General features: G+C 39.4%; 3 protein-coding genes and 1 non-coding gene across 4 annotated transcripts in view; 1 reads left to right on the top strand and 3 right to left on the bottom strand.

The window, feature by feature from the left end:
- Positions 1 to 271: 271 nt before the first annotated feature.
- Positions 272 to 11801, bottom strand: LOC144631754 (condensin-2 complex subunit H2-like). Its single transcript, XM_078490303.1, has 23 exons — positions 11566 to 11801; positions 11262 to 11363; positions 10002 to 10057; positions 9765 to 9840; positions 9469 to 9543; positions 8599 to 8675; positions 8306 to 8345; positions 7988 to 8102; positions 7266 to 7349; positions 6706 to 6803; positions 6489 to 6560; positions 5581 to 5650; positions 5092 to 5211; positions 4838 to 4894; positions 4509 to 4579; positions 4046 to 4130; positions 3472 to 3579; positions 3110 to 3174; positions 2910 to 3011; positions 2335 to 2395; positions 2127 to 2167; positions 1347 to 1391; positions 272 to 707 (listed from the first exon to the last, which is right to left on the bottom strand). Exons 1-23 carry the CDS (start codon positions 11698 to 11700, stop codon positions 573 to 575), a joined length of 1890 nt encoding a protein of 629 aa, XP_078346429.1. The 5' UTR covers positions 11701 to 11801; the 3' UTR covers positions 272 to 572.
- A 1923-nt stretch (positions 11802 to 13724) lies between these two features.
- Positions 13725 to 14885, top strand: LOC144633031 (TNF receptor-associated factor 6-like). The gene is made up of 3 exons (XM_078491803.1): positions 13725 to 13940; positions 14235 to 14606; positions 14727 to 14885. The coding sequence occupies exons 2-3, from the start codon at positions 14409 to 14411 to the stop codon at positions 14730 to 14732; spliced, it is 204 nt and encodes a 67-aa protein (XP_078347929.1). The 5' UTR covers positions 13725 to 13940; positions 14235 to 14408; the 3' UTR covers positions 14733 to 14885.
- A 3179-nt stretch (positions 14886 to 18064) lies between these two features.
- The window catches only part of LOC144631722 (lipase maturation factor 2-like), an 18877-nt gene continuing 10878 nt past the window's right edge, over positions 18065 to 26063 (bottom strand). Inside the window, exons 15-23 of the mRNA XM_078490246.1 lie at positions 25528 to 25627; positions 25311 to 25426; positions 24327 to 24396; positions 24183 to 24237; positions 23316 to 23553; positions 22058 to 22172; positions 20655 to 20824; positions 20134 to 20404; positions 18065 to 18408 (exon numbers count right to left, since the gene is read on the bottom strand). Of these exons, the coding sequence (XP_078346372.1) occupies positions 18397 to 18408; positions 20134 to 20404; positions 20655 to 20824; positions 22058 to 22172; positions 23316 to 23553; positions 24183 to 24237; positions 24327 to 24396; positions 25311 to 25426; positions 25528 to 25627 (1147 nt within the window). The 3' untranslated portion in view covers positions 18065 to 18396. The remainder of the gene's footprint in view (positions 18409 to 20133; positions 20405 to 20654; positions 20825 to 22057; positions 22173 to 23315; positions 23554 to 24182; positions 24238 to 24326; positions 24397 to 25310; positions 25427 to 25527; positions 25628 to 26063) is intronic.
- Positions 23821 to 23894, bottom strand: Trnat-ugu (transfer RNA threonine (anticodon UGU)). The gene has a single exon. It is a non-coding gene; the product is annotated as a tRNA-Thr (tRNA).

Genomic DNA, 26063 nt, shown 5'->3' with positions numbered 1-26063 from the left:
TATTGATTGACAATTTCCTCAACGCAACTTGTAACTTTCAATATTGGAACATTGCGCTGCAACATTGTCAGCAGAGTTCCCATCAAAAGAACATTTGGTTTGACTGTAAAGCAATGTTTTAAAGGAACCGGTCCCAGATGGTTCCATTCAAAGACCATTCTACAGAAGTGAATGTAGAGTAAAACAAAAATTGAACTCAACTCATTGAATTTTATTCCCCCCCCCCCCCCCCCCCCCCCCCCCCACCGGCCCCCCGTATTACTAGTTCTACTGTGCTTGACACTTATCAACTAATGTATCTAGACTTTTTACACGTGTATGGTTGAAGTTAAAGGGTTGCTTTTAAAAAAAACTATTTTGTGGAACTGTTTGTTGCTTTGATTCCCATAAATGTATGTAATAATATAAATAGTTTAAAAATAAATTTAAAGATCAAACAAGAATTACAGTAGTTTTAAAACCAACAGGCTTGAGGTATGCAGTTTAAGTTTCAATGTTAAATTGTGTGTAGTTTATAAAAAATTAATAATATCAACCATTATTTTTTAAAAATATACTAAGTATGACAAAGATCATGTTGAAGGTTGTCCTCCAAAAGTAGCTATAGCATGATTTCCTGGAGTTGTTTTTAGAAGTCTTAGTCTCATAGTGTCAACTGCTTTTTCTCCTTCTCCATGAGCTGTTATCTCCACATTGTAATTGTTTGCCTAGGAGGAAACAAGAAGGTTCAAATTATGTTTATACATTGACAGTCCAATCTCCCTCAGCCCACCCTTCACGGGTTACACCTTCATAATAATAAGTTTATCCACATGGGGTTCACCTTCCTCAGCCCACCCCCCTTTGGATTGAACATCCTTAGCTTATCCTCCTATCTCCCTCAGCACATCCCCTTGAATTGTATCTCACTTAGCTCATCCCCCTTGGGTTACACCCTTCAGCTCACCCCCTTTCGGTTACACCTGCCTCAGGTAACCCCACTTGGCTTACACCTCCCTCAGCCCACCCCTCTTGAGTTACACCTTCCTAAGGTCATCCCCCCTGAGTCTCCCTCACCCCCCCTCAGCCCACCCCCATTGGATTGCACTTCCTCAGCTTATCCCCCTTAGGTTACATCTCCCTTAGCACATCCCCCTTTGATTGTACCTCACTCGGCCTATCCCCCTTTGTTATATCAGTTCATCCCCATAGGGTTTCACATTCCTTAGGTAATAGCACCTTTGCTTCCTCAGCCCATCCCCCTTGAGTCACATTTTTTATCAGTTATAATTTGGAAAATGTCAGGCAATAGTTCTAGCTAATAATATTGGCTAACAGTTACTACAGTAAATGATATCAAAACTTACCAGCTGCAAAGTGGCAAGGAATAACCTGCAGATTTCAAATGGTTCCTGCAAAGAAAGATTATTAAGGAACTGTCAAGTTAAAGGAACTGTGTCATGGATTTTAGCCAAAATTGGGCATGGGAAATGACAATCAACTTTGGTGAAATACAAAAATAGCTGCTTAAAACAGTGAAAAAATATTTCAATAACACAGCAAATACAAAAGAAGGTACGGATGGACCAAAGTGACGAGGAATGAAACAGATTGCGATATGGGTTTTTGAAATATTGTTGGGCTGAACAGGTAACTCTCGCTTGCTTGTAAATTTAAATTAAAACACCCGGGAGACACATTTGGTTGCAATAAAGCCAAGGAATGTCATTTAGATCCATAGTCATTGAGATCAATTTTAATTGTTAGACTTGCACACATCCCACCTGATTAACTTACATTTCTTTATGTATAGTCTTAAAGTAATTTTTTAAATGTTGATTTACATGTTATGCACCTATCAATGTTAAGCCCGAGGGGGGGGGGGGGGGTCGGGCTGACCACGGGATTTTGATCGTGAGCGCTGTCCCCAGGGTGGGGATTTTGATTGTACGTGATGCCCCCAGGGTAGGGATTTTGGTCATTTATAGAAGGTTTAAAGGACATCTGACCACCTTTCATGGGGATTTTGACCAATTATTTTGTCCCGGGGGTGGGGAATTTGACATTTTTTTTATAGAAAATGTCAAAATCCCCACCCCTTGCCCGACCCCCCCCCCCCTCGGGCTTAACATTGATAGGTGCATTACCTTTTCATTGGCTAGTTCTTTGAAATCCTGATTAGACTTTCCTGTAACAAAAATGTCAATTTATTAGATTATTAACAGACATATACACAAGTTGTGGCAGAAACATAAAATGTTGGAGGAGAAATATTGTTTTTTAAACAATCTGTGGATGGTGGAAAAATCAAGGAACTGTTTATTAGTCTATTTAGATAGGAATAGAACTACATACCTTTAAATGAAGTTAGAATTTCTTCACCATACTTATGAATGTCAAATGGCCTATGGGTATCCTGTAAATGGAATCAGAAACATTAGGTCTTAGTAATAATTTTTTAAATTAGCCTTCAACAATTAAACCTTCCAGTCAGGTGATCTTGAGTTTTCCTGGTTCACTGTGTTCATGTGCCTCTCTCTCTGAAGAAGGGAAGATTTCCCATCCAAGGGAAGCTGCAGAACTCCTACAGGGTTCAGACTCTTTTGAGCATTTGAAATTCCATGACTTTCCATGAAGTTATCCATGACCTAAATTTGACCATTTGTCTTGGAAATTTTCAAAAATTATCTTGATTTTGGGTAAGTTTTAAACCTTTTCTTCACAAAAAATAACCTGCCTAATATTTATTCTGTACAGTCAATACCATTTTCCATGACTTTCCATGTCCCACACTTAAATTGCATGACTTTCCAGGCCTGGAAAATAAAATTCCATTGACTTTCCAGGTCTTCCATGACCTGTACAAACCCTGTCCTAGTAAATGGTTGGTAGCGATGAATGAATCAGCCTGTAATAATCACATAGCTCACCTCTTGTGACAACACTGGAACAATTCTCTCTTCCCAGTCTCTGACTCTTCTGCTTAACTCTGTTTCCTGGGCATACTGTTGTGCTTCTGTAAGGTAACCCTCCTGTGCAACAGGATCAACAACGATAAATGATGAGTGATGCCACACTCGTTATGACATAAGAACTGTTCTGCATCACAGGCATTAAAACTCACACTCACCACATACTTCCGAACCATTTCTTCATAACTTGAAATAACTACACCTTCTGTAGGCTCCTCTAATGCTGTGGAACAAGCGAAATTTTCTAAAAGTCAAAATAGTACATTGTATGTCACCATGCCAAGCTTCTTCCTAAGTTATATTTCAGCGACAAGAAACTTGAATAAAGTGCATGTAATTAAATTGTTCATCCTCATTATAGACCATATTTGTCTTCTTGATATCGGACTGGGACTTAGCTTGGAATGGAGGCTTATGTGGGGGAATATCACCAAAAATAGCTTCATGTCAATTGCATTAGCCTCCATTGCAAGCTAGTTCCAGTCCAATACCAAGAATACGAAAATGGTCTATTCCATACCCATTGGTTCAATAGGCTCTGGGGCGTCAGCATCACCAAGATATAACTCGTCATCTACTCCTCCTCCAAAATCATCATCATCATTATCAATGTCTGCATTGCCATCATCTTTGGTACGAGAAAAGATAAAATTAAAATTTAAATGATTTGTTACTGAACAATGAAGAGAGTCAGTGACAAAACCTTTCGATGTCAGCGAGGAAGTATTATGTTATTAATCGTATCTATAACAGAATTCTTGATTTTGGTTTTGTTGTGTAATTGGCACGCAATCATGTGGATGTCCAATTACAGAACAACTTCAAATTGGACACCTGTTATTGGACACCTGTTATTGGACACCTGCATCATTCTTGTGTCAATCATAATAGATCACTAAGATGGGTCTTTTCTTGCTGTTTTTCTGTTTGTAAAAACTGATTGAATATGCCTTTGACTTTTTCATACAAAAAGCTTCTCAAAGACTTCCTAAGCTTGAAAGCTGAGTCAGTTGAAGAAAGACATCAGTTTCCACAGATTACCGGTAGTTATTCTCTGAGAAGGAGAAAAAAATAATTTAAAAATCATCTCTTACCATAGCCTTGATCTTCTTCATTCTCTTCTGTGTTCACAATAATTGATTTTAATTCTTCAATTTCTTCCTTAGCTGCTCGCTGGGACTGAAGTAAAATCATTATTTTATACCAGTTGGTAACATAAAATAATGTGTTAGATGATTGGAATAACATTGTAACATTGATCCCTTTTGAATCTTTGCTGAGTATTAAGATCTCTTTTAAATGTGTAGTTTTGTGATTTGCTTTTGTATTAAAGTGCAAACGTGGATTTCTTGATTGTAATAGACAGACGGGTGTAATACTTCTCAACAAATTATAGAGATGCAGATAGCAGAATTGGTTAACTTGTGCCTTCTCTGTTGTCTAAGGAAACACTAAGTCTTTGCTTTCAGTTCCCCAAATTAAAACAAAACTTAAATAGTGACATCATCATGGCACATTTCATTGTAAACAGTTGAAAAAAAACATTCCTAGACTTACCAGAAGCTTTTTCTGCTTAGCTTGCACTGTCTGCTGTCTTCTGAACTCTATCCAGTACAGGTATTCAAACTCTGAAAAATTAAAACGATGACCATGAATGGTATTTTTAGTGTGACATTCTGTGCAAGACACCATTTCCATTGACAAACCAAATCACTTTAATTCCTGTTTTAATCAGTTATAATAATTGTTTCTAATTTAACCGTAAGTCATAATATACACCATTTCATTGTTCTATGTGACTACTGACCAAAACCCAATCAAATCCTGAAAAATTTCCAAGCATATTTTTTTCAGTTTTAAGGTAACTAACAATTAAATCAACAAACCTGGAAAGGATGGTGTTTTGAGATGGTTTTTTAACATTTTTGTTGCATGTGAATAAACTGCAAAGAAAACACAAACCAACAAAAACTCAATGACATGACTGTTCTAATTTATATATTACCGGTAATCAATGTTCTTAAAAGCTACTTTTTGAAAAAAAAATGTAATTAAGATGAAATCAGTGTTTATAAAATAATATTAATGGGAACGCTTACAACTTCTTATAATAGAAAATTATCAATCACATTTCACTTACATGCTTGAGATATAAACTGATTGATGGGAATAAGTGTTGGTTCCTTGTTTTCCTCTTGCCGTTTCCTCTTTTTCTTTTGTTGTTGTGATGTCACAGACAATGGCTTTTTAAATGGTTTGCCTACAAAATAAAATCCAATACTTAAGACTTAATAAATTACCTATATTTATACATGGTTGTATTAAACGCTAGAAGCTTGAATGTGGGACGTAGTAATCCGGATCAAATTTAAATTTGGAAGTGTTAGTTTTTGTGAAGGAAGGAAAAACAGAGAACCTGGCAGAAAAACTTTTCTGAGCAAAGACCACAACCAACAACAAACTCAACTCACATATGGCATCAGTTCTGGGATTTGAGCCCGGGTCACATTGGTGGAAGGCGAGCACTCTTACTGCTGTGCCATCTGTACTTCCCAATACTAATACCTTAATAATTAGAAATGTTATTCTTTCCAGTAAAGTGTGAACATGACTGAGGGAAGTAACAGACCTTTTTTAAATGGCACATTTTTTCCTGAACCTGGGTCGTGAGGATCCAACATTTTCCATGGATCCTTGAACTGCGAGATTAAAGCAAATGAGAAACAAGATGTGAGCTTTAAAAAAGGAAACAAAAAATTAAACAATGATTTCTATCTAAAGGCCCTTATTGGGTGGATGGTCCAATCCACAAGATAAGTCACTATCCAGTATACCTGGAGTCAACTCTCTCTAAAACAGATGCTGACAAGACCGGCTCAACTATCTGTCTTAGAGAGGTGTCTGTCTTATAGGGAGTTTAGTTGCAATAAAATGACTAAAAAACGGCGGGGAAGGACCAACAACATAGAGTTGACCGTATTCATTCTTTGAATAAATGGCCTTGTTTTAGTTCAGAATACATTACATTAATTCAACTCTGTGTCAGCTGTAAGTTAAAAGGACCGCAAGTTCCTCTCTTCACCCTCAAGTGGCCATTTGGCCACAGAATGCTCTAGTTTGGTCGCCAGTGAAATTAATTTTCACGCTTTCAATCCTTCATCTAAATTTTAGTCACCAGCTGGCGACTTTGGTTCCAATTTAGTCACCAGCTCCAAAATTTTAGTCGCCATGGCGACGTGACTAAAATGGTCTTAACTTGGAGGGTTACATGTCTTCAGAAGTTTATATTATTTTAGTACTACTGCAATATAATGGACAAGCATATGATGGACGAACATCCCATCCAGGGGGGAGTAGAAATACTAGTCACCTCATGGTACAGAAAACAGGATAAGCTCTGCCCTGTTAGACCACTAGGCTGGAACACAGACTATACCCTTTGACCTTGACCTAATGCAATACTTTTAACAATACTTTTAACGATATAAAGACCCCCTTTCTGTATAACCAAAGAAAGGTTGAATAAACATGACTCACAGGTAATTGTTGTACTTGTCTGGGTTGCTGTGTTTCTCTTGCTCTCAACGCTCTTTGTTCTTCACGGCCTTCCTACACATATTTATAAAATTATGTGGTTATGAAATGACATGCTGAAATACAGTACATGGTATTCCACAAATATAGAACACCTTTGACAACATGATTCAAAGGGTAAAGATGATTAGATATTAATAATTTTTTTTTGACACTTCACCTCTGTCTCCATAGCGACATTATTTCCGCCATCTTCATTGTAATCATCGATGGCGTCATCATCCATCAATTCAGGTGTATCAAAATTATCATCCATGTCTATAAAAGACAAACATAAATTCAGAAAAATGTTAATGGTAAACAAAAGGTAAGGTAAAGTCTGCATTCAAGCCAAGTGGCCCATCAGGCTGGAGCTTATCCCTGTTTCTGTAGCTTGAAGTGACAAGGAGTATTTCTACTCCCCCCTTGATGGGATGCTAGTCCATCGCAGGGTTACCCCCAGCGTTAAATTTGCTGGTTCCCATTTGTACACCTGGGTGGAGAGAGGCACTGTGAGAGTAAAGTGTCTTGCCCAAGAACACAACACAATGACCCCGACCAGTACTCAATCCCAGACTGCTCAATCCAGGGTTTAGAGCACTAACCATTAGGCCACTGTGCCTCCCAGGTTAATTCACTAAGAGTAGAAATTTAAGGGGACTGCTCTGTGTTAGCCTGTCACCATGGTGACAAGCAATGTTACTCATAAGAATTTTTTAAAGGAAGAGCGACTGTCCCTACCAGGTAGATTCAAATCTTCAGCATTTGCAGCACATTCTGGAACATCTTGATTGGAAGCTTGATTGTCAGTTCCAGGTTGAAGGTCTGAACAAAGAAACACAAATCACAAAAACATAATGACTACAGTCGAAGCTCTCTTAACGGACACTCTCGTAAGCGGACAGCTCTACTTACGGCCGCCTTGTTTGAAACCCTGTTTTAACTCCCATACAAACTCTGTATTTTTACATAATTTCTCGTAAGTGGACATTCCCATAACTGGCCGCGGACACTTTCAGAGATTACGACTTTGACTTTTTCTTTGTTTTTAAGCTCCCGTAAGCGAACACCCAAAAGAAAATCCTATAAACAACCTCTGTATCTTGTTTTTGTTATTAACTTTACATTGCCGTTCGTCACAATTATTTTACAGTAATTACAGAACCATATTTCAGTGTTTGTTTTGTCGTCATCCACGTCCGGTTGTTAGCTAGGCAAGCTCCCGTAAGCGGCCATCTATCCCCTTCACCTCTAATGGCCGCTTTCGAGAACCATTCTTGCAAGCGGCCAGCTCCAGTTACGGACACTTTTTTCGCGTCCCGAGGGTGTCCGCTTACGAGAGCTTTGACTGTATATTGTTATACCACCCCCAAGTCAGTTAACAAAAAAATTGAATAAAATTGAAAAAAACCCATCCTGATCACCCAGGATTATGTCAGTATAGCCTCCCAACAATTACTAACCTTGCATAGCCGAAGGAGTAGAAGTCATCAGCCGTTTAAAGGAGCCATCCAACAATGAAAGGTGTGTCAAGTCTAGAAGCAGCGTGCCAGATGCATGGACTGTACAAGTGTTCATCTATAAACAAAAAAATATAATTGGTTGGCAGCGGTCAGTTGGAATAATAAATATTAATTTAACTGTTGGACAAGCAGGTAAAGTATCTGAATTTGATTGGTTAAGATAGATAGCTTTTTTGGTGATTTTGATTTGTCTGGTATAAATTTAGCCCAAAATTTCTTTAAATGGCACTGGAATACTGCAGAGTTTGAACATCTTACCTTAAAGTCATTTCGACTTCCAAGGACTTCACCAGTACGACTGTGAAGGAGACAAGACAAAACAAAAATATATAAAAGCCAGCACTAATAGGCTTGTAGCTCAGACTGCTTATCCAGGATTCCGTGTTCTTACTACCATATTATCCAGACAATAACCACGGTCCATGCCCTTATCCACGCCTCAAGTGGTGTGTAAGCAATAGCACCTGTTCAGAGTTTAAATTTTTCTAATGAACATGCAGAGTAAATTCATTCATATGATTAAACTTTGCTTGATAATTAATTTCACTTACCTCAACAACACGTCCTCCTTATCCTTTTCTCCCAGGGGAATTAAAGCCAGTGGAGTCCTGGGTATAATTTGTGAACCCTAACAATGCAAGCAATGTAACTTACTTTTAATAATGATGACAACGAGGATGAACATGATGATGATAATTAAAATATCAATGAACAGGCATTTAAAAAAGACAAAGCTGAGACTGTCATTATCAGTGTTGTTACTAAAATAATGTTATACACTGTGGCTAGTCAAGTAATATTTTTATTAAGAATATAATTATAATGTTTTAGATGTTTTTTGTTTGCTTACACACAAAGCTGACTGCCTCCCTGTACCACTGCATTAAATAACTTAAACAGCAGTGTTGCTGATTGTTGATAATAATTATTGTTGTGAAAATTAAGCATTGTTTAAATTACAAACTTACCGTATTTTCTCGATTAAACGCCGGCCTCATATAAATGCTGGGTCAAAATTGCTAGTTTTTAAATAAATGCCGGGGGCGTTTGTTCGAGGTCCCGGTGTTTATTTGAGGTCAAGCTAACAAGTAAATATATTCTGTTTGTCACAAATCTTGATTGCAACATAAACTATCCAATCGGTAATAGTGCAACTTTGGGAAATAATCACCTAGTTGGATACCCAGGGACACTTTTTCGGGGCAGAACGAAGATAAAAATCGTCCCGCTTTGACAAACTGCCCTCTTGGTCTCGAAGATCGGTAACAATAAATCAATCTGAAAAATTGGCAGAAAATTGCAGTCCGTTAATAAATGCCGGGCCCCAATTAAATGCCGGGTTCACGAAGTCAAGTTTGAAATAAATGCCGGGGGCGTTTATTTGAGAAAATACGGTATTCCAAGAAACTCCTTATTGTTACCTCCCCTTGGGTGTCCTCTTCATCCTCCTTCAGATCAATATTTTTTGCCTCTTTTATGTCGTCTAACAACAGAAACTGAAAGGCATAAAGGAACAATCATGGATAAGATCTAGCAGCCCATGACCTTTAGAAAGGGCTTTTTTTACATACAGTAACTTGTAAATATATTAACATTTTGTTACACAAAGGCTGTGTTCACACATGGTGCCTGGGCATGGTGTCCAAGTACGATTCTCGCTGGGCACTAATGTGCATGAACATACTAAGTGTGAACACGGCCTTAGTTTGATGAATACCTCTGCAGCATCATCTCTGAAAGATGCATCTTTGTCTTTTCCCTGATCATCAACTGAAGATGCTTGTTGAAGCCGTCTGATTAAAAAAAAAAAACGGAGAAGAATTATCTACTACCAGTACTAAGTTAGACCATTCAAAAAGAAAAAAAAGAACATGCATTTTATCAGTGATAAAACAATACTTAAAACAGCTGTAAAAAATTGTTGTCTTTCTGTCACTAGAAGTCAATGACTTACTTTTTACTTGCTATGAGATCCAGTGTCTGATAAACCAAGGTGTACAAATACTCAACCTATAATAATGAATTGTGTAATGTGTTACTATCTGAAATCTGTTATTTAACTATTTAACTTACAAAAGGGATCAACTTCCAATTTCCCCTTACAATATCAATACATTGTCAAGCAGAGAGGTGATGAGAATGCATGGTTCCAGAAAATATCCATACCCCAAAAAATTATAAATAGCATGTTGGGCGATGCACTGCCTAATTCTTACAATGTCATAACAAGAAATAGATGACAAACAGTATGGATGATTTAAAATTTTGATATTTTTCACAGACTGAACCTCTGCTATTGCAATTGGAGATAGGGAGAGTTGAAAACACTGACCCCTGATCTGCGGACTACCCACTGACCCCCTACCCTACGGACTACTCCGCGGACTACCCCCACGGACTACCCCCACGGACTACCCCTATGGAGTACCCTATAAAATGAAACGAATTTATGTTTACGGGAAAAAGAGACAGGAGAAACCTACCTACGCCGGAACGCCGGACTACTAAAACCCAGAACAGATAAAATATCGTGTAACCCTTACAAATATAAAGAGCTAACCGTAAACAGGCTAACCGAAGTACATAGTAGGCTAACCGAGGTGAATAGTAGGCTAACCGGAATGAATAGTAAGCCTAATATGCACTGCGGTTAGCCTACTATTCACCTCGATTAACCTACTATTCACCTGGGTTAGCCTACTATATACTTCTGTTAGCCTGTTTACGGTTTGCTCTTTATATTTGTAAGGGGTACACAATATATTTTATCTATTCTGGGTTTTAGTATTCCGGCGTTCCTAGTTTTAGTACTGGCCGATGAAGTCCCTTTTGAGTTTGTAACAAGAAGGACTGGATCGAGGTAAACAAGATGTAACAAGAAGGACTGGATCGAGGGAAACAAGATGGCGGCTGTTTCGATCGATCGTGCAAGTGGCACAGGTGGGTTTCTCGTGTCTCTTTCTCCGTAAACATAAATTTGTTTCATTTTATAGGGTACTCCATAGGGGTAGTCCGTGGGGGTAGTCCGCGGAGTAGTCCGTAGGGTGATCCGCGGAGTGGGGGATCAGTGGGTAGTCCACGGATCGGGGGTCAGTGTTTTCAACTCTCCCATTGGAGATACACTCTTGAAACAAACCTTGTTCTGAATAAACAGACAGCTGTCTGGTGAACGTTAACTCGCAATTCAACATGTAGAAATTTTTAATTTTCACACCTTCTTGCTGTAGACACAAGCTGAGCCTTGGATCACAAGAGCTGCTTCAGCAAAATTCATGGTGGTTTTCCCTCCATCAAAAGATATTTTGATCCGTTCAATCTGAGAAAGACATGGAAACGTAGACATCTGTTATAAGCCAGCATAAGCTTAAAATCACATCACACGAAATTGTATAAAAGATTTCAGGAGAACTGCATTAACCGACCCCTTTTGCATCACAAATTATGTTTCATTGTTCACATGAACGACTGTAAACGAAATTTATGAAGTATTCGAACATGTACAATTCAAAAATTCTCACCTCGGCCAAATACTCTTCGAGTTGTGCAGCGACATCTATATCCCAGTTCTTGGTCAGATCTCGGATCGGCTGAAGTAAATGGCTGTATCTGCTAGCAACATCGCTTGAATCACTAGTGGTTGCTTGAGCGGGCATGATTAACGGGACAAATTCAGCCAAAACTCAACCAAAACATGACTTCGAGAAGGAAACGAAGAAACCGAAGAAATTTCCCGCCATTTTGCGGACTTTGGAGCATGCGCAAAGATGCTAAGCCGCTGACATTCTTTTTGGACCGTACACAGGCTTACGCGGTCAAACGTCTCATCAGGCAGCTTTTCTTTCTATTCCGGGGAATTTCGTTCATATTGAAGTCTTAGTATGAGCAAGGATCGATAAAATAGTTGCTGATTGTAAATATATTTCCATTTCCTCAGGTAAACGAGTGTTTGTTCATGATACAACAAGTAAGCCGTCACGGCCAGCTGGAAAATAAGAACTGGACTCTGGACTGGACTCTACACTGGACTGTGGACTTTTATTAATAATTTGTTTTTATTCAATTATTTAACTATTTTCAGTTATTTAACTAATTAAATATTTAACTTACAATCTATTTTTATTCCAATATTAGAAAGTGGATCTATTGTCTCTTGACTTTAGTTTTCGTTTTTACTCGTACTCCCGTCAACTACATGTTGATGTTGTATTACTAGTTTTAGTACTATTACAAGTGCTATTACGATCTTTGTTTCTGATAATGCACGTGTCGATTCTCACTTAGGAGACATGCATCCAGTGACAAAGAAGATGACGATGCCTCCTTGAACCAGCCAACACCTGGTTTTAAATTTTTTTTAAGGTTAGTCTGAGATAATTTGGCATTAGCCAATCGGTATCACATTTCAGTAATAAAAATGCTGCCATAGAAGCTATTTTTAAAATAAGATCGTTTTTTTTATCTTTCATGGCGAAAAAGAGAGAGAAAACACCTCAGTTCGAGTCGTGGGAAGAAGAAGATTATTTTCCGGGACATGCATGCCTTCCAGTTGGAAGTTATCAATATAACTTTCAACTGTCCGGTACTATTTTACTTTATGGTCTAAGCGAGGATTAAAAAACTATTCATGATTTTGCAAAAATTCGGAGATGATGTGACATTTTTTTCGAATATTGGAATAAAATTAGATTGTTAGTTAAATATTAACTTTATTAAATAGCTAAAAATAGTTAAATAATTGAATAAAATAAATTATTAAAGTCCAAAGTCCAGTCCACAGTCCAGTCCAGAGTCCAGTCCACAGTCCACAGTCCAGTCCAGAGGGGCCGAGAAGTTCTCGGGACTTTTGAGAAACGCACGCTAGGTCATGTTTTCCAGCTGGCGCTGGCCATTAATAATTCCTTAAGCGTTTTTGGTTGAGTGAATTCACAAAAAGATACTGGACAATAAGATTACCATTAGATGCTAATTAGTACATTGTTTTCTTTCTATGTTAACTTCTTTCTTTAGTTGCGACTATAAAACAGCTTTTTGTAGTGCCGATAGAGCAAAGAGCAAGTTTTGAGTTACTTATCCGGAATTGCGTAGCTTTTGTTCGAGAACACAAAACTGCATAATCACTGTATAAGTTCTAAGTTGTGTATATTATAATAAACATGGTAAAATTAGAACACGTTTTGCATTTCAAATTCGCGGGGAGACCAAATCCGCTGTGACACCGGAAACTGGGCAACGCACTGTAGTCACTGTACATGACTGTACGCCAATTCGCCAAACGTTCCCTTTTCTGACCTCGTGGCTACCTCGTGGTCCGCGACGATTTTGAAGTTTTCGTGAGAATTTGGAACTCTGGAATAGGGGAAATCGCTTGCTTTGCCTGCACAGTTGTGCAAGGAGCTATTTTCTCTTTTTCACGTATAGGCTCGATTACGGACTCGAAAGGGCGGCGGAAATCAAGCCCAGTGGGTCCCGTTTTTTCTGACAATGAACCAAGGTCTGAAGACTCTATAATGTCTATAAACTTCGATCCGCCGTTTGAAAACAAATACGAATGTCTAATAAGCTTATACCGTATGTGTTAATAATTCTGAGGCTGCGAAACCTGTGCAAACAACTTGCGGCCACAGATTCTGTAGAGTAGAAGTCTTCTCTGTTTCCGGCACATGACTGAATACACTCAATCCAAGCCAGTTCTATTTATCTTTTATTCAAGTGAATTACGTTTTCCATCACACCAGGAATCCAGGTCTGAAGGATATGACGAGTACTTCGACCCGCAGTTGGAAAGCAAATACGAATGTCCTATTTGTCTTTTGGGGCTGCGAGAACCCGTGCAAACAAGTTGTGGCCACAGATTCTGTAGAGGCTGCATTGTACGTACTGTAAACTCTGTGAAGTAAGTTAAGAATGTTTTTGGTCTGGCTACATGTATTAGATTTTATAATATTCAATAGACTATTGCTCGTAATGTAAGCCTTGCACGTGTTTACAGTACATGCTATGCTCATCGTTGTGTCAAATATCGCATGTAATCCAAATAGGTGACCGTTAAATAGAAGTGAAATAGAAAAATATAATTTGGAAGTCGATGAGTCTTCTATTAAATTGTAGCCGATAAAACATAGCTGAAACTACATGCACTCCCTCGATTTCGTTTTATTTCCACCATGGGCTTTTATTTTTATCGCAGGCGCTGGTGGAACCAAGGACTGATGGATATGACGAGTACTTTGATCCGCCGTTGGAAAACAAATACGAATGTCCTATTTGTCTTTTGGGGCTGCGAGCCGGAGCCCGTGCAAAACAAGATGCGGCCACAAATTCTGGCTGTAGAGCTGGAGTCTGGCAGTCTTCTCTGTTTCACATGAAATTCACTCAATCCAAGCCAGTTCTATTGATCTTTTATTCAAGTGAGCTACGTTTTCCATCACACCAGGAACCAAGGTCTGAAGGATATGCCGATGACTTTGATCCGCCATTGGAAAGCAAATACAAATGTCCAATTTGTCTTCTGGGGCTGCGAGAACCTGTGCAAACAAGTTGTGGCCACAGATTCTGTAAGGTAAGTGTTGAATAGAAGTAAGGATCTTAGAAAAGATAGAATGAGATGAGAAAAGATGGAGAAAGTTGTTATGAGATGTGAGACTCGTTCTTTTCCTCACGTTTTTTTCTTTTATCTCAGGCGTAGGAAAAACCAAGGTCTGAAGAATATGACGAATACTTTGATCCGCCGTTGGAAAGCAAGTACGAATGTCCAATTTGTCTTCCGGGGCTGCAAGAACCTGTGCAAACAAGTTGCAAACAATTCTGGCTGTAGAGCTGGAGTAGTCGTCTTTTCTGTTTCACACCCGTGCAAACAAGTTGCATGCAGCCATAGAATCTGTTTTGGCTGCATTGTACGTTCGTTCTATACGGTAAGCTGAGAAAAAATTGTAAAAGACGCGAATAGATGTAGCAAGCAGTTGTTAACCATCGTTACGTATTCACATGTGTGTTCCATCACACGAGGAACGAAGGTCTGAACGATATGACGAGTACTTTGACCCGCCCTATGATGAAAATTAATAAATATGAATGTCTCATTTACAGTTTGAATTTTCATGTGAATATTAATTTTCTTTAATCTCGACATGACTTCACTACATTATTTAAAGATAATGATCACGTTTCGATTAATCAAATACAGCAAATTATTGTTATCAAACTTGCCAGTCCACAAGTGCAAATGACCCCAAGTAAAAATTATTACAACATGTACATTTAACGTGTCGTAATTGTCTCAAAGAAGGTTCCAGAAAGTTCGTTAAGTTAAGAGATGTAAATTAGATTTCTTGCCACGTTGGCGTACAGCTAGTACTTTTACTGGATGATTGCATCATTCACAGTTGAATTACAGCTACCGTAATGATTCGATTTAGCGCCCTCCTTCTAATAAGCGCCCTTCGAATGTGATTTTGTCAATAAGCGCCCCTATTCCAATAATCGCCCCCATTCTAATAAGCGTCCCCATTCTTAGAAGCGCCCCTAATCTAATAAGCTCCTATTGTGGATAACAGCCCTTTTGAAGTAATCGACGTCGGAAAGATAAACTCATGAACTTACGCCAATTCAAGTCGCGGTCGGTTTTCTCGAAAATCCTACAACCTGTAGCTTCTATTTTTGGCTACCAACTCATCCTAAAAATGGTAAAAGGTTTGCTGCGTTGAAAACGAGAAGCAAAAGTAAAACATTGCAATTTTTCTTTCAGTGGTAAAATTACCAATAAATTCCACTCGACGTAAAATAAATTTTTAGACGACTGCATGCGATGCGAGACAAAAATATAAATTAATAAGCCATCGCAAACCATTCGCCGAGCGGCTCATGTTCAGTGATATGTGCCTGGGCCCAGTTGTTCAAAGGGTGGATAACGCTATCCACTGGATAAATTGTTATCCAGTGGATAAGTAAAGTAGTAGATAAAATATGAGCGGGAGATCTGTATGGGCGGTTACAATGGCGAGCCGATAGGCGAGCCACTGTAACCGCCCATACAGATCGGACGCGAATATTTAATTCTACTTGTGAAATGAAAACAATAAATTGAATGCAAAGTATTGTTATGCGAATCAGTAGAGATCTGTATCAAAAGTTAATGAATACGAATTAGCTGAGCAGGAGTCTGTATCAAAAGTTAATTCTATTGTTTGATTTGTATTGTGGTTTACAGTTGTGTACATGTGATCTGAATAGTGTGCTGGGATTGGTTTGCACCCTCATGAATAATTAATGAATTTTACAACAAAACATACTGCACTATCCACCGGATAGTCATTTATCCAGTGGATAGCGTTATCCACCTTTTGAACAACTGGGGCCTTATTTTTAAAACGATTGCTAACTCAATACCAGCTTGACGGACTCCTTCTCAGAAGTGTAGCTAAAAATGGTAGGAATAGGTTCCTCTTTTACTGACGGTTTCTTTTCTTGTCTTTTGTTCCAAGTAGCTCCGTCTGTAATATTTTTAATATCAATTGCGTGACCCAATCAGGATCAGAAAGGCGAACTGTCTTCTATTCAAATACCGGTACATGCATCCGATAATAATCATAAAAAACAGTGTAATATCCCTACGAGATGGCAGAATTCCTAAGATTTAGCAATTACTCCTGAGACAAAATAAAATAAAACACTGGCTGATTGTGTGTCCTGCGGCTTGTTTTCGTAACAATTTACAATCGCCGCTTAAGGTCAGAAAATTCGCGCCTTATTTCAGGAACAAATTCAGCATATCCACTTAAAAACAATTGTTATAAACTCGGAATACCACACATTACTTATCATGAGGATGCAAAATACAAATTACATGTAAACAATTCATGTACCTGAAGATCTTGCTCGTAGTCATTTTGTAATTTGTGGTAAAATGATCGGATCAGAGAAAACAGTTCCCGCGCTGCAGTCATTTACCGCATTTACCCTCTCGTTTTGTCTTGGCGTGCCACTTTTTTGACTTTTTCACCCTCACGAACTTGTGAAAGGTGACCCATCCCTTAATGTTGTTGTATCTGTTGCTACAGCCAGCAGCCAGGCAGCGAACCATAATATTCTGGGCTTTAGATAATACTTTTGCACCGAAGACTGATGATCTGGGTAATTGCAAAACCAGCTTTGACTAATGCTACGTCATAGCCTCGATATCATTCCCAGCTTTTCAAGATGGCGGCCGTCGGTGTTCGAAAGAGGTAATTTTGAACGATTTCAAAGCCCTCTTACAAAAATTCAAGGCGGCGCTTCACCAAATGACAACTATTTTTGAAGTCCTGGATACATGGGTTTCATTTAAGGTAAAAATTTTCTAGACCCTTGTTTCCCAAGAGGAGGTAACATTTCAAAATGAAGGAAAATAACGCGACCTACACAAAGATAAACACTTGTTGAGGGAAAACAGAAAAAAGTTTATTTCAACATTAGGCGTATAATCCGAGACGGAAACAACGTTCGTGATACTTTACCCAAGCCGGTTTGGGTTAAGCGAAGGACTCTGACCGCTTCGAGCGTTCTTCACATGTACAGTTTCAGTGATACTGGTAGATTTCCACCCTGATGAAATAATGCTTTTTTCTTGGAGATTAGAACGTTTGGACTGTATCGACAATTGGGGCCAAAATAATGGAAATTAAGGTCGCGGAAATTACCACGCCACTCAATTAACGGCGCGGAAATTAACGTAAACAAAAATAAACGCGACTTAAATTAACGCGAATTTTTGAAATTCGCGTTAATTTCATTAAGCGTTGTTTTCCTATAATATGGAATAAAGTCATTTTCTGATTCCTTTCAAATTGAAGGAAACCTCAAAATAATAGTTGTCTAACGTAGAAAAACAACAAAGGAGTCCCCTAGCTTGTCCCCCAGTGCATGCGAATCGCCCCTGAGACAAGAAGTTAAGTGAAGACTGTGAAGAAGTGATGATTCAAGACACTTCCAGAAGGGGGGAAATACCACACAGAAAAAAAGTGTTTTCCTCTCATTTCATTTAAGATCTGAAGAGATTTTTTTTTTATTATTATTCACTTTTAAATACAAATTTAAACGGTGCAAGTACTTGCTGCCTGGCTGCATTTGCGAGCCTTGTACGCGAGACTCTGCCGTAGCAGAGATTTCTTGGTCTCTCAGTAATCTTGGTTTTTTGATTGTTCAGATTGAATCTGTTGCATATGGAGCTCGAAGGTTCTTCCACCCTTCCGGATTTGGTTTAATGGTTTGTCGCCTCGCAGGAACACTGTCCCTTCTGCAGTGCTGGTGTACACGGATACCGCGTTTGGCGACCGCTTCGGTCAAAGAAAAGATTCGGTGCGTCCATCATCAAATTACGGCTTTTTCTGCAAAGGAAAAAGAAAGCAATGAATGAGTTCCTGACAGCATGCCGCGGAGGACTGAAAACTAACGGAGAGCAATAAGTGCCTTTTATTACACGACTAATGGTTGATTTCCACTGACGTGTATTTTTTTACGTGCGTGAAAAAATTTAGAGACAATGTATGAACGGCTTGCGTAAACGTTCACGCAAGTCGTTCATACATTGTCTCTGAATTTTTCCCGCACGTAAAAAATTACGCGTAAACATGTTTAGAATAAACATGTTTCAACGAAACATGTTTCACCTAACATGCTTCTTATTGCATCGTTCACATTAGACGTCAGTTTGAAACATGTCTAATGCCTGGTTTGTAATTTATGCGGTTAAAACACGTTTCATGCCTGGTGTGTAATTCATGCGGTTTTACGGTTCTTGCACCGAAAAATATAGCTCGAAATTACAATGATGTTTGGCAAAGTTTCCATTGAATCTTTATCTTTCTGTCTATTTTCAAGACCTTCAATGGAGCAGGGCTTTCAAGCGTTTAGTTGCGCTATCTTCGGTAAAAGAAGAATTTTTTGTGAAGTTTGTTTTTGCATTGTAATGCTGTGCGCTTGTATCCGCCGTCGTAAACTTTCGTGGCTAAATTCTGCCAAATATTCTGCTTTCTACCCATCGCCGATAATTTCAGTTGTATCGATTCATTAGCCCATAATATTTTAAATAAACATTTGGTCTCATAGAAGCTCATAGAAGGCTCAATTTTGAAGCTTTTGAGCAGTCGCATCCTCATTTTTAACGTGTTTAGTCTGATCATGATTGAACAATCATAATCAGAGTAATCATGTTTCAATCATGGTTCGCGCAATGCACTGCCTGATGCGAACACTTTTCACAACGAAACATGTTTCATTCGCGATCAGACTAATCATGTTTCGGCCTAATGTGAATAGTCAGAGGGCCAATAACTTAAACCAACCAATAAGATCGCTCCATTGCTGGTCCAATATTTTTAAGTATCGAACCTGGTAACTCTTTTTAACCAAGCTTCCTCGGGGCCCTATTAGGAGAATATCAGCTCTCGGTCTTTTTTGTACAGACTTTCCCGTACCGGCATCTCGGGCAGATATTTTCCCCGTTCAGCCCTCGTACTTTGTTCCCAGGGGGGGGGGGGGGTACTCCGGCTTGTTAATGACGGGGATGATCGAAGGATTTTTTTGGGTTTGACTTTTTCGATTCCGGGATTTTTTTGGGTTGGAAAATTTGGCAAGTATTTTTTTTGGGTATCTTGATTTTAGAGGATGTTTTTGGGTATTAAAAACGAACTAAAGTGCCCTGGCGCGGGCTTGGCGTATTTATGGTATGATGAATTAACAAAACGAGCGTTCTTTGTGTTATGTTATTGCACCTCCTGGCAATTAAGGGGTAACTTGACAAGGGATTTTTTGGGGGTTATTTTTGGTCCTGGGATTTTTTTGGGTAATGTCGGAAGACTTAGGGATTTTTTTGGGTCCTGAGTTTTGCCTCCATTCGATCATCCCCGTCATTTACAAGCCGGAGTATCCCCCCTGGGACTTGGTTAAAAAGATGCGTGTCTTGGCTTGAAAGCAGAGGACGGCTGCTTTGATTTGGGCAAATTTTTGGAAACAGGCTAGGAAATTGTAGACTAGACACTTCGGACACACCGAAGCCACACGATTACTTATTCTAATTTCTGGTGTTATTTTTTGCAGTCAACTCAGCATACCTTGACGGAAGGCATTCTACTCTTCCACAGATCCTTGCATCTCTGGTAATTTTCTTGAAGCTTACAGTACACCAGTGTACACCAGCTCGCAATTTCCTTGCGCGCTTTCTTGCACATCGCACGTAATTTATCCCTGTAGCCAACACAATGAACACATTTCCCACAAGTTGCGTCGCGTTTTGTCGTTTTCCCCAAATCCGCATGTTCTTTCTTGTCAGTGACACTGGAAGACTGCTTACTCTTGTCTTGAACTCTAGTTAAGGACAGAGAGCTAAGGGAGAAAGAGCATAGGTAGACTTTCATTCACTAAAATTCCTCAAATAAACAAATTAGGTTACACAGCAATTTACAGCCCCACATATTTTGGCACTTGATGACGTAGAGTGTAGCGGCCATAAGATAAAGTTGCGAAACCAAAACTATCCCCAGCCCCTCTCCCTCCTGCCTCGTTCCCAGGTGTTTGGGGTCGAGGCAACTTTCTCTTAGTGTTGCGTTGCTCTTAGGTCTATCAAGTGTCTCACCAGAACTTTCTCCCAGTCCTTCTCCACCAAACTTTCAGCACAAGACACGTGACCACTGTAAACAGGAGAGCATTGATAAGAGTGGTGGGCGCCACTCGTCTGTGAGCTTCTCTTAAATCCCGGATGAGCGAATAAAGAAAGCCCCACGTGACCTCTGGCTTGAAATTTGGCTGAAAGAAACATTAGGAAAATCATTTACTAGGCTGATATGTGACACGCGTCCTCTTTATTATTTTCTACACACTTGTGATTTCGACATTGGTGATCCTAGCAGTATGCAGGACGCGAGTCACATTGCAACCTAGTAAATGGCCCAGCTCACCACTAGTCTCTCGTAGCTCAGTTGGTTAGAGCTCCCAACCGGTATCTGGAAGGCCATGGGTTCGATTCCCGTCGGGGACTCAGATTTTTTCTTTGTCCCATGCCCGTGTCATTTTTGAACAATTTATCTCCATTATTAGGAAAATCATACAGTCATGTTGTGCAGATTTTGTAGCGAAGTAATGTAATTAACTGAAGTTACGGTGAATGATCTGTTTGTACTAAAAGACAAAATTTGCCGCGTGACTGAGAACCTAATAAAAGAAGAACTACGTTTTGTGGAGGTATTGTGTTCCATGGAAACTTCTCCGCGAATTTGGTTGTTTCTCTCGCTCTAAACGGAAATACCTACCTTGATTTTTGGCTTAAAAATACCTACAGCTGTAAGTTTCCAACTGTTATCCTTTAGAAACAGACAACTATTTTTTTGGAGGGGGGTATATTTCAATATTGAACATTAAAAAATGGTTTTCAGAGCCTAGAAAGACGAGAACAATTGTTTGCAAACACGATATGTATAAAAAAAAAAAAGGTGGAATTTCGAAAAAAACTGTTTGCAGAGTTGCATAAACTTAAAAAATTGTTTGCAGAGGAAAATTTTTCATACTCCCCACTCCAAAAAAAATAATGGTCCGTCCCTTAGCCTACATTTCCTCAACTTGACTGTTCACTCATAGAAAACAAAAGGGAGTGAAATATCAAACAGTCAGTCGTTTGCCATTATTTACCGTCGCTTGCATCTAAGCGTGGACACTCGCCGCTGAAACTAATCTAATTGGGTATTAAACGTGACATAATTCGTTATCAAACTTTGAAGTTTGACAGACCGTAACGGCAACTTTCGCGCCGAAAGTTCAACACATTCCGGTTTCGAAATGGCGGAAGGATTGGATATAGACTTCTAACGAAAAATTGATCCTGATGTGTGTCGAAATGCATCTGCAGGTTCACTTGAATCACTTTTAGTGTAAAGTTTCATCTGTTCTCAATGTTTATGGTGAATATTTTGAGTGCAAAAGTTGCTGTTCACGCTTAGATGCGAGCGACGGTAGTAGTGAGCTCTTGAGTTTATAGCTTGTTACCCTGTAAATTCCTTGCTTCTCCAACATGCCCTCTAAGATTGATAACGAGCTGTTACTGACGACGAATGGAAGGTATTCTTTCGTAAACTCGCGCGTCCACCAGGCTTTTTCACCGCTGTTGAGGAAAACATTTGACAACATTTGTTGAGCTAGGATGACATTTACTCTAACTTCATTTTTATAGCGCAGTTTTCCTTATAATTTTAAAAAGTACCATTATTCTTAGCAGTTCTTGCTTTGCTCTGGCTACTTCTAGCCTATTATCGATTTGACCAATCGGAGGTAAGTTTTTCACTCATCAGCCAATAACCGATCGTGATTACGCTTACCCGACTTTTCCAGCGCATTTCACAGGTTATATGTTTGCCCGCGCCTTTTCCCGCGCGTTTTTAAGGCGTTCCGTTTTCACAACTGTCCCTCCCCCTCACCCCCCCCCCCCGCTTTTCATCAATAACATAATGCTGTACCGCTCTTGACGTTTTTGCATTAAGTTCTTGGCTTTTTGTACTTCTGACGACGTTATACGAACTCAATATTGCGATTGATTGCAAGGTTGGTACAACGGCAGAAGGGCAAAATGTATTCATGTTTATTGGCCAATATTTCAACTAGTCTTCTTCAGGGCCAGTACTATAAATATGTAAGGAAAATAACGGCGCTGGTTTTATCAACACTAAGAGTGACGTCTGGTACGAGCATTTCTGAACAAGAGTTCCGGCAAGACAAGCCAAGTAGTTTTATTCTTCGTTGAGTGGTCCCCTGCATCCAAGCTGTTTTTTTTTTTTTTCAATATTGCAACAGAAAGCATTTTTATTGTCAAAACTTGTAATACAGTAGAACCTAACTTTAAGATGACAAAAATGACAGAAGGCATAGATGGAAATACAGAAAACAAATTTAAGTCTAGACATGCATGCAAGTGCTTTGGAAAGATAAATGTGCTGTATGGTTATCATCTAAACTGAACTCTAGATGTTAATTTAATACAGCAATATATTCCATATAACATATGCCCTGTAATAGTTATCTGTTCTGATCGCTAGTGCCCCTATCAAATTAGGAACCTATTTAAGAACCTAAGTAGCCTAAAATCCCACCAAATACCATTTCTATAAGAACCTTTTTAGGCTAAGTAGGAAAAATCTAGGTTCTTGCACGTGGGTTTTTACTGTATTGCAACGGGAAGCTTTTTATTGTCAAAACTTGTATTATAAATATCGAAGACTAATACAACAGGGTTGTTAAAATATTACATTACCTTGGATGGGTTAGTACTTGCCAGAAGCTAGAGGTATTTTGCGTGTAATGGTACAAATACAGTTGAGCACGGATAAACCTCGGGGGATTTTCACCGAAAGGGCTTTTTCCCATGAGCTGCAACACGTCTGCTTGTCCTAACAGCAGCTTATAAATCAGGCTCAGAAACCAAGGATTTTCATTGTACGACTCCAGGGCTGCAAACCACATCTGCCAGTCCAAACGAGGCTGATGAGGCGCTGGAATAAAACAACAATGATACCAAACAGTTCAAAGATGACAAATTTTAAGTTTTCTTTATAAAAAAATAACTTCATTTAAGTGTCAATGTATTTAGCACTGTTGTGCTAATCGTGAACACTGTAAATACATGTAAATAAACAAATATTGCAAATCGAAACACAAACTTGTTAAAAACCTCAACTGGTAGGAGGCTGACCAGTTGGCTATTAACAAAGCGTGGAGCGGGATTTGAACTCGGGACGACCGAAGACAAATTCATCTAGTGGCAGGGGAGGTGGATTTGAACCCGGGGCCTCGGGATTACAAGTCCAGCGCCCTACCACTAGGCCACCCCGCCTCCTAGAGTTGTTCTCCTTGAATTGATTCTTGTGAATAGAGAAATTAAGCTTCACGTTCTAAAGACAAACGGCAAACGACAAAATGCTGCTGATTCTGTTTACTTTTTTTCTAGTAATTTATTGAATAAATCCATCAGAAAAAGAAGCTACTCACTGTATAAGCGGAAAACGGGAAAAGACATTTTTTGCTGTTCGCGGGAAAAACAAACGTGAAGCTTTTAAATCTCTATGTCCAATGAGCAACCAGCCCTATAAGAAGCTGAAAAATATTTGCACATGAAACTTACCAACAAACGGGGGCGGTTGATATACATTTCCAGGCTTGTATAAGAAGTTGTATTCCTGAAACAGGGAATCAAATCAACTTAAGAAATAGAACATTTAATTTTCTGAGACAATAGAACGGTGTAAAGAAGTGTACAGGATCCTACCTCCCATGGGCCCTCCAATGAGTTGCTTCCTTTGATGATAAGCTCTGGTCGACCACCAACCCCAGTCATGCTAGAACACAATTAACAATAGGTCAGCTGTAAGCATAGAGGTCTTCTCTTTACGTCTGGTTCTCATATGATCGCCCCGATCGTTTCTATCGCATCAATCGTTTGCAAATATTGAGACGATCGTAGGCGATCGAAGCGATTGGAAGCGATCGGAGGTTCTCTTATGATCGTCCTGATCGCCTGGTATGAGCGACGACTTACGAAAAACAATCATTTTAGTCCTAGATCCAGCACAATGACAGCCTTCGATGAAAGAGAAAAACTCGTAGCCTCCTACCTTCTCAGTTATTGCAGTTTTAAGGCGAAGAAGGAAAAGTGACACTAGAAGGATAGAACTCGGGCGTTACAAACGATCGTGATCGCCCCAAACGGCGCAGACGTTAGCGATCGATATAGGCGATAGAAACGATCGAGGCGACCATATGAGAACCAGCCTTTCGGTGCTTATCATTTGTCAAGTCTGACCTAAATTGGTCGAGATACATGTTAGGTCGGGGCGACCGGACAGCGTGCAATTCGTAAAAAGTTAGTTTAAACGAAACTGGGCCTTGCCGTTGAAGTAGGGCTTGCAATAGTCATGCAAAACTCTTTCTGCAAAAGTGCGGGAATTTTTCGTTTTCAACTCAACAACCGGTGCCACGGCAATTCGGTAATCACACAGCCAATCACTACAGTTGCAAATGACGTAATAAATCAATCACTGAACGTGAAGAAAAATTGTAACTGATGAAAAGTGCGGGAAAAGTCGCGCAACGGTGGTTTTGTATAACCTGATTGGCTAAAAAGAGAAAACCTCCGCTCTGATTGGCTAGATCACTATGAACAACTTTTATGAGAGAATCAGCGAACTTAACCAACGTTCATTACACAAAGTCGCCGAATAACTGTTGAAGTGTATATAGCAGGATTGCTTACCTTCTGAAAAGACCATACGCATTGGTCAGCTCCAAGTAAGCGGTGTGTCGATACAGATTAACAAATGTCTTAGGGAGGCTGCGTTGGACGACACGATCGACTGCTGTGAACGAGTACTACAGGTGAAATGAGAACAGAATGCATCAATTACAAAATTAATATATTAGCTTGTAGTAATGTAAGACACCAGCCACCAGATTTTCCTTTTACCACTCACCAAGCTAACTACGAACATCAAAAAAGCAACGATGGAGAAGAAAACGCATTGGAACACCTGCCACAATTTGACGCGTCTGCCACACTGCTCCAATAGGCATCTAAAACACAAAACAAAACAAAAAAACACTAAAACAACACCGAAAATATCTTAACCTTTTGCGCTTGAAGATATTGCAAAGTCAACATAGGTTTCTAGAGGGTTAAAAAATTTTAAAATAGAGCCGAGACATGTCTCTCAACCTTCCTTTAAGATTGCGTGACAAGCCAAGGTCCACACCTACTAAAAGGTACCTTGGTCTCTTAAATGTAAAATCGCTACACTTTATGCTACGGAAACCGGGATAAGCTAATTTAAAATCATAGTACCTCTATCTCATAGTACCTCTATCCACCCAGGCGTATAAATGGGAACCGGCAAATTTAATGCTGGGGGTAACCCTGCGAAGGACTAGCATCCCATCCTGGGGGGAGTAGAAATACTCCTAGTCACTTAATGCTACGGAAACCGGGATAAGCTAATTTAAAATCGCTACA

The sequence above is a fragment of the Oculina patagonica genome, chromosome 12 (assembly GCF_052425735.1).
Source record: "Oculina patagonica isolate OP01 chromosome 12, crgOcupat, whole genome shotgun sequence".
Taxonomy (NCBI): Eukaryota; Metazoa; Cnidaria; class Anthozoa; order Scleractinia; family Oculinidae; genus Oculina; species Oculina patagonica.
The sequence above is the reverse complement of the archived record's forward strand: the minus strand, read 5'-3'. Positions and strand labels throughout refer to the sequence as shown.

Coding starts and splice junctions, on each gene's coding strand:
- LOC144631754 (XM_078490303.1), bottom strand. CDS start 11,700: ATGCCCGCTCAAGCAACCACTAGTGATTCAAGCGATGTTGCTAGCAGA. Junction 6,561..6,705: donor ATGTCGCTATGGAGACAGAG/GTGAAGTGTCAA, acceptor AAATATGTGTAG/GAAGGCCGTGAAGAACAAAG. Junction 1,392..2,126: donor AAGAACTAGCCAATGAAAAG/GTAATGCACCTA, acceptor CTTTCTTTGCAG/GAACCATTTGAAATCTGCAG.
- LOC144633031 (XM_078491803.1), top strand. CDS start 14,409: ATGAAATTCACTCAATCCAAGCCAGTTCTATTGATCTTTTATTCAAGT.